Source organism: Petromyzon marinus (genome assembly GCF_048934315.1).
Source record: "Petromyzon marinus isolate PM22_M1 ecotype Great Lakes invasive population chromosome 68 unlocalized genomic scaffold, UKy_Petmar_22M1.pri1.0 chr68_unloc.1, whole genome shotgun sequence".
Lineage (NCBI taxonomy): Eukaryota > Metazoa > Chordata > Hyperoartia > Petromyzontiformes > Petromyzontidae > Petromyzon > Petromyzon marinus.
The window spans coordinates 187,227-195,513 of NW_027422597.1; the positions used below are offsets into that span (position 1 = coordinate 187,227).

At 56.4% G+C, this 8,287-nt stretch overlaps 1 protein-coding gene across 1 annotated transcript in view; it reads right to left on the reverse strand.

Moving 5' to 3' along the window:
• Window positions 1-7,151, reverse strand: part of LOC116958042 (uncharacterized) — an 88,943-nt gene extending 81,792 nt beyond the window's left edge. Inside the window, exon 1 of the mRNA XM_032980529.2 lies at window positions 4,616-7,151. Within this exon, the coding sequence (XP_032836420.2) occupies window positions 4,616-4,648 (33 nt within the window). The 5' untranslated portion in view covers window positions 4,649-7,151. The remainder of the gene's footprint in view (window positions 1-4,615) is intronic.
• Between the last annotated feature and the right edge of the window lie 1,136 nt (window positions 7,152-8,287).

An 8,287-nucleotide genomic window follows, 5' to 3' on the forward strand; every position in this document is an offset into this window, starting at 1 on the left:
TGAGGCTCACAGAGCCAGACTAAGGCTCCCACAGGGTTCAGTGTTAATGACTGAGACTCACAGAGCCAGACTAAGGCTCCCACAGGGTTCAGTGTTAATCACTGAGACTCACAGAGCCAGACCGAGGCTCCCATAGGGTTCAGTGTTAATCACTGAGACTCACAGAGCCAGACTAAAGCTCACACAGGGTTCAGTGTTAATCACTGAGACTCACAGAGCCAGACTGAGGCTCCCACAGGGTTCAGTGTTAATCACTGAGGCTCACAGAGCCAGACTAAGGCTCCCACAGGGTTCAGTGTTAATCACTGAGGCTCACAGAGCCCGACTAAGGCTCCCACAGGGTTCAGTGTTAATCACTGAGACTCACAGAGCCAGACTAAGGCTCCCACAGGGTTCAGTGTTAATGACTGAGACTCACAGAGCCAGACTAAGGCTCCCACAGGGTTCAGTGTTAATCACTGAGACTCACAGAGCCAGACTGAGGCTCCCACAGGGTTCAATGTTAATCACTGAGACTCACAGAGCCAGACTAAGGCTCCCACAGGGTTCAGTGTTAATCACTGAGGCTCACAGAGCCAGACTAAGGCTCCCACAGGGTTCAGTGTTAATGACTGAGACTCACAGAGCCAGACTAAGGCTCCCACAGGGTTCAGTGTTAATCACTGAGACTCACAGAGCCAGACCGAGGCTCCCATAGGGTTCAGTGTTAATCACTGAGACTCACAGAGCCAGACTAAAGCTCACACAGGGTTCAGTGTTAATCACTGAGACTCACAGAGCCAGACTGAGGCTCCCACAGGGTTCAGTGTTAATCACTGGGGCTCACAGAGCCCGACTAAGGCTCCCACAGGGTTCAGTGTTAATCACTGAGGCTCACAGAGCCCGACTAAGGCTCCCACAGGGTTCAGAGTTAATCACTGAGGCTCATAGAGCCAGACTAAGGCTCACACAGGGTTCAGTGTTAATCAGTGAGGCTCACAGAGCCCGACTAAGGCTCCCACAGGGTTCAGTGTTAATCACTGAGACTCACAGAGCCAGACTAAGACTCCCACAGGGTTCAGTGTTAATCAGTGATACTCACAGAGCCAGACCAAGGCTCCCACAGGGTTCAGTGTTAATCACTGGGGCTCACAGAGCCCGACTAAGGCTCCCACAGGGTTCAGTGTTAATCACTGAGGCTCATAGAGCCAGACTAAGGCTCACACAGGGTTCAGTGTTAATCACTGAGGCTCATAGAGCCAGACTAAGGCTCCCACAGGGTTCAGTGTTAATCACTGAGACTCACAGAGCCAGACTAAGACTCCCACAGGGTTCAGTGTTAATCAGTGATACTCACAGAGCCAGACTAAGGCTCCCACAGGGTTCAGTGTTAATGACTGGGCCTCACAGAGCCAGGCTAAGTGTATATAAACAATATGAGCTGTAACACACAGGTATACACAACAACTCGTGCCAGGCTAGGTGCAAGAAGAGAGGTCACGGGACAAAACCAGGTGCCATGGGTTGACTGCTGTGCCAGGCTAGGTACAGGAGGCAGAGGTCACGGGACAGACCCACGTGCTCTGTGGGGTGACTGCTGTGCCAGGCTAGGTACAGGAGGAAGAGGTCACGGGACAGACCCACGTGCTCTCTGGGTTCAGTTCAGTCCAGTTTATTTTGGTATAGCCCTGTGAGCCATCCGGCTCTTGAATCGGAGTGCAACCACAACAAACAAAAAAAACAAAAAAGACGAACAGGAAAAACATCTTAAAGTGACTGCGTGTGTGTTGACTGTGCAAACAGAAAATCCATGGGAAAAAAAACCAGCAAAAATATTCCTGAAAAAAAGCACCGTACACCACCAACGCTGCGTTCAAAAAAATCCCAGTGGGATGCAAGTCAAACAACAACAACAAGCACAACAAAAACTTAGATTAAGGCCATCAGTCTAACTCCGTACTACAACAACAACAACAAGGAACATGTCCAAACCAAAAAAACGTTTTCCAAATCACCCAAAAATGAAGCCACAATTGCAACGTAACAGTGATCACAAGGACTGTGACCGAATTTTTAACAATAAACTACATAAATAATAACATGTAACACCAAACCCTAGAGCCATAGCTGGCTGCATGAGTTACTCCACAACAACAGACTGCTGTGCCAGGCTAGGTACAGGAGGAGGAGGAGGTCACGGGACAGCCCCACGTGCTCTGTGGGGTAACTGCTGTGCCAGGCTAGGTACAGGAGGCAGAGGTCACGGGACAGACCCACGTGCTCTGTGGGGTGACTGCTGTGCCAGGCTAGGTACAGGAGGCAGAGGTCACGGGACAGACCCACGTGCTCTGTGGGGTGACTGCTGTGCCATGCCAAGGTGCAGGATGAAGAGGGGGAGGTCACGGGACACCCAGGTGCTCGAGGCTGACAGATGGTTCACATATTCTAACGCAACACAAAAGCTCCCCCGTGTAGCCTGCAAAAGTCTGTCGGGGCAAATGCTGTTAACGAGTGCCACCACCTTCCGGGAAGGGGGAGGGGTTGGCATGGACACAGCACCACCCCATTCCCAACCGCCTTTGTCTCCCCAACGTTGATATTTGTTAAACGAAACACCCGGTCAACCCTGTTGTCTATACCCACCGTTCGGTGAACGTCACTTCACTGGGTAAATCGTTTAATGCTGAGTCGACCTAGGGGAGACCCCCAGGACTGGAGATGTTGGCTGTGAGCGGGAATCCAACTCAAGTCTCCGCCCGTGTTCGTTCCTTGCACCCCGCAGCGCTAACCACTGCGCCACCGCTCCCCACTGGCACACCCAGGCAAAGACAAAGATTCCCCGTATAGCCTCAAATAGGCTGTTGGTTTGGAGGGGGGGGGGCAAGTGCTGGATGCGAGTATCAGCAGCACCTATGAAGACCGACACGGCACAGGAGGTGGTGGTGGTGGTGGTTGGCCGGCTCCACGCCCTGCCACCTTTGTCTCCCCAGCGGCGATGTTTACTACACACCGCACCAGGTACCCATTTGAGGCTAAGTCGACCGAGCGGAGGCCCAGGACCCGGTGCAGGTAATCGTCACTGGTGCTGGTGACCATGAGCAGGAACCTTAACTCGGGCCGACGCCGGGTTCGTAGCGCAGCTCAGCTCACCGCAGTGCCACCCCTCCCTCGCCACTCGCACTCAAAGAACAACCTCACGACAAGCACACACACACCCTGACACAGTGACACCTGCATGAACACACACACACACACAAACCCACACCCACACACACCCACACACACCCACACAGGGAGACACACGGCTAACCGTGAGATATTCCTACATACTCGAACCCCCAATTCGAACTCATGTCACCAGGTTCAGCGGCAGAGTCTCCAACCGACCTTGTCCGAGCGAGGCAGGGTCTACCAAATCATCGACATGCATAGCACGGTTGACCGGCCGGCAACCATCTCTCGACCTCACCCGAGCGGGCATAGATCGATCAATCGATCGATCGTTCGATCGATCGGCCTCCCATTGTATCTTCTCCACCAGATGCGAACTGCTCTGGGAGTCGAACTCGGGTGTGGCCCGGTTGAGTCGGTGGTGCTACCACCACCCCCCCCCCCAACCTCCGCCCACGCCGGTTCGGACCCAGGGCATTTACTTATCCCGGGAGAAATCCGATGAGCCGCGAAGCTTTCCCACGGATGTCCAGCAGGGGCAGGAGGTCAGACTCGCGCGCCCGCCCGCCCCCGCGCGCGGCAACAAGAACCAGGGCCGCTATTCGCCACTCGGCGGCGGTGACGTCACAACGGCGGCGGTGACGTCACAACGGCGGCGGTGACGTCACAACGGCGTCGCTGCGGCCTTGGGGAGGGCCACGTGGGCTAGGGGAGAGCCAAAGTAGCGCATCGAAGGCTCGCTTTGCCGGCACGGGGAGCCACCTCCTCGCCCGCCCCCCCCCCGGGGAGACACCCGGAAGGCTGCCGTGGGTGGGGGTCGACTGACCAAGACGACCCCCGTCAAGATGCACCAAAAGTGTCGCTGCTCCAACTCCCACCCCCACACACCCCACCCCCACACACTCCCGTGCCAACTTTCGGTGTTTCAGCCGCCCGGCGCTCGCACTCGAAAGGGAATTCGCACACAGCCGCGCGTGTGTTTGTACTGCTCGGGAAGAGGCGGGTGGTTGACGCGGTGCGTCCCGTGACCCCACGTCCCCCAAGTGTCTACCCCCCCCCCCCCCCAACCCACCCGCTCCGCCTGTACCCTGTGTATCCCCGGTGTTTCCCCGTGCTCCTTCCGCCCAGTGCCAACCCGTCTGCGAAATCCCCTTGCAACCGTGTGTCTCTCGATATATCCGCACGTGACACCACCCCCCCCCTCCCACCACCCCCCCCCCCCCCCCCCCCACGTCTCCGAGTCACCCGGAGGCTCCCCGAGTCTCCCCGTCTCTAGCCGTACCCCGCCGGGTCTCCCCAAGCCTCACCGGATTCCCGCCCCCCAGTGTCTCCTCATGTCCCACCATGTCTCCCCTATTCGTGTGTGTCCCCCACCCACCCACCCACCCACCCACCCACCCACCCACCCACCCGTCCCCCACCCACCCACCCACCCAGTCCCCGTGCGTGCGTCTCCGCGTCTCACCTGCCACGCCTGCCCTTGAGCGGTCGCATCCATTCGCCAGCCGGGCCTCCTAGGCGAGACGACAGGCCTCCCGCGGCCCCGGACAGCTAGGCCTCATCCCCAGCCTGAGGCATCGGACGTTCCGTTGTCTTTTCTCTCCGCCCCCTCCCGATCCCCGAAGCGCCACCCACTCCTGATGTCGACTCCCGCGCTGTCCCGGGACAGCAACGATGACTCCGCTATGCTGGGTCCCGAAGACTCTGAACACAAGTTGCGGGGACTCCCTCACGCTAGAACGAACCTTCCAAGTTCTAACCTCGACACCAACTTCCTGCCCTAGTCTCTTCAAGGCTCCAAACCACGACACGGATTTCCTACTCCTGACTCCCAACACGGACTCCCCCCCCCCCTACTCTGGCCCCGAGACTCCTAACTCTGGCCCCGAGACTCCTAACTCTGGCCCCGAGACTCCTAACTCTGGCCCCGAGACTCCTAACTCTGGCCCCGAGACTCCTAACTCTGGCCCCGAGATTCCTAACTCTGGCCCCGAGACTCCTAACTCTGGCCCCGAGACTCCTAACTCTGACCACAGACTCGACCCCTACTCTAGCCCCGAGGCTCCTAGCTGTGACTCGAAGTCCCCTAACACCCCTGCCTCCTGACTCCCGACACGTTCGCCGCGTCCCCACTTCTAGTAGCCTCTCCGCCCACCGGTCGCCTCCGGCAATTTCCCCGCTCCTCTGGTGCTGGCGCGGCGGCCTTGGGGCCCCGTTTCTCGCGTCCAGAGCCGGCCCGCCTAGGTGCTTGCCGCTGCCACGCGATTAGTGAGCAGCTTCCTACACGGAGGTCTCCTCCACATTCCGTCAGCTTAAGGAAAAAGTCTGCCCGGGGCTGCTGCCGCGTAGTCCCACCGAGCCCGCCCGAACTCCTCGTGCGGGAGACGCTCGCTGACGTCGGCTAATGTCGGAGCGGATGGCGCCGCCGCCGCCGCCGCCTCCTTGTGCTCGCTCCGGCCGCTTGCGCTCGCCGCTCACGGCAAGGCGCTCAACGCGCTCACACGCAGATCGCGAACGCCGATCGCGAACGCCCGATCGCCGATGCCTCGCCGCGACCGCTCACGCCGCTCACGCTCACCGCTCACGCCAACACATCGGTCGCTCACGCACGCTCACACCCCGACCGCTCACACCCCGACCGCTCGCACCCAGAACGATCGCGCGCGATGCCTCGCGAGTTCGGATTCTCGCACAAATCCCTTGCGGTATTCCACCGGTCTCCCGTTACGTCAAACCGCGGTCACGGACAACGCTCGCTCCGCCTGCCCGCCACTAACTCCTTCCACTGCTGCTCACCAATTGCACCTCACCAACGATCCCTGACATCTCCCACTGACATCACCACCACCACCACCATCACCACGACACGGCCACCACTACCGCCAAAGTATCCCAGTAGCACCTGCATATAGCACCTGCATATAGCACACACGGAGCACCCCGAGTTAAGATAATAAAATAATGAGAGTTAATAATATAAAAAAGTGAATCGATCAAGATTTCAATTACCCTTTAAATAACGTAACAAAAGTGAATTAGTTGAGATTTCAATCAGCCGTTAAATAATTCAAAATTTTTTTTTTTTAAACATAACATCACAGGATAAAACACGCGTTAAATTAATCGCAATCGTTTAAATTACAACCCACCCCACCCCAAAATTATTATTTTTTTAATATATATAAAAAAAATAAAGCGTCCGTTCGTCGTTCAAATCACCGAATGATAACAAAAGCTAACGTTTATCATTCACTTAAATTCATCAGGCGAGTGGAGTAGTAGTAGTGGTAGTAGTGGTGGGAGGTCACCCAAATTGACATCGGCACCCAATCAGCTGGCGAGGTCCAGCAGCGCTTCCCAAAGTGCCACTGATAACGTTACGTGCGCACGTGCGTGTGTGTGTGTGTATATATATAAAGTGTGTGTATTTTATATATAAAGTGTATAAATTACGTGATTACAAATCGCATCGACGCTTTTCGGAGTTGTCGGGGGAGGGGGGGGGGTGGTGGTGGTTTCGGTTGGGGCGGTAACAACTAGGCCGCTCTGCGGAGCCTACGGTCTTGCCTAGAATCTCTACCCGAGGCCGACACCCCCCCCCTGCCCGCAACGCAACGCACCGCACGCACCCCCCCCACCACCACCACGCCCGGCTCTTTCTCTACCCCTGCCAGCAGAGTTTTCTCACACAGACACACAGACACACAACACCTCGCCCCCCCTCCCCCCCCGGGGTAGAATTCAACGTTCTGTCTCTCTCTGTCTCTCTCTGTCTGTCTCTCAACGTGTCTGTCGTGTCCGGGAGATATCCTTGAAATCAATCAGCTTCGCTCCATTTAAATAGAAAAAAATTCCACCACCTTTCCTCTTACCCCCCCCTCCTCCCCCTCAACGATCTCTTCCTCCTCTTATTCCTCCTCCTCTTTTATTCCTCCTCCTCCTCTTATTCCTCCTCCTCTTATTCCTCCTCCTCCTCTTATTCCTCCTCCTCCTCTTATTCCTCCTCCTCCTCTTATTCCTCCTCCTCCTCTTATTCCTCCTCCTCCTCTTATTCCTCCTCCTCTTATTCCTCCTCTTATTCCTCCTCTTATTCCTCCTCCTCCTCTTCCTCCTCTTCTTCCTCCTCTTATTCCTCCTCCTCTTATTCCTCCTCCTCTTATTCCTCCTCCTCTTATTCCTCCTCTTATTCTTCTTCCTCCTCTTATTCCTCCTCTTCTTCCTCTTCTTCCTCTTATTCCTCCTCTTCTTCCTCTTCTTCCTCTTCTTCCTCCTCGTATTCCTTCTCCTCCTCCTCTTCCTCCTCTTCCTCTTCTCTTCCTCTTATTCCTCCTCCTCGTCCTCTAAAGCGACCGAACAATCTGCTGGCGATGCCCCTGAAATGTTGCCGTATTCACACGGTGCCGTATTCACACGGTGCCGCTCGTCGCTGTCCGTTCGGGGTCTCCTCCTTTCAAGAGGAGGGAGGAGAGGTGGTGGTGGTGGTGATGGTGGTGGTGGTGGGTTGGTGGTGGTGGGTTGGTGGTGGTGGTGGTGATGGTGGTGGTGGTGGGTTGGTGGTGGTGGGTTGGTGGTGGTGGGTTGGTGGTGGTGGGTTGGTGGTGGTGGGTTGGTGGTGGTGGTGGGGGGTTGGTGGTGGTGGTGGTGGGTTGGTGGTGGTGGTGGTGGTGATGGTGGTGGTGGTGGGTTGGTGGTGGTGGGTTGGTAGTGGTGATGGTGGGTTGGTGGTGGTGGTGGGTTGGTGGTGGTGGTGGTGGGTTGGTGGTGATGGTGGGTTGGTGGTGGTGGTGGTGATGGGTTGGTCGTGATGGTGGTGGATTGGTGGTGGTGGTGATGGTGGCTTGGTGGTGGATTGGTGGTGGTGGTGATGGTGGTGATGGGTTGGTGGTGGTGGTGATGGTGGTGATGGGTTGGTGGTGGTGTTGATGGTGGTGATGGTGGTGGTGCTGGTGGGTTGGTGGTGGTGGTGGATTGGTGATGGTGGTGGTCGACGTTTCGCTTACGGATTCAAGAGAGCAGGATGGCGAGTGGAGGCTCCATCATCATCACCACCACCATCGTCATCATCATCAGCATGATTATGTCACCAAGCCTCATTCTGGCGCTCTTCCTCTGGCTATCCCAGAGATGTTGTCATCAT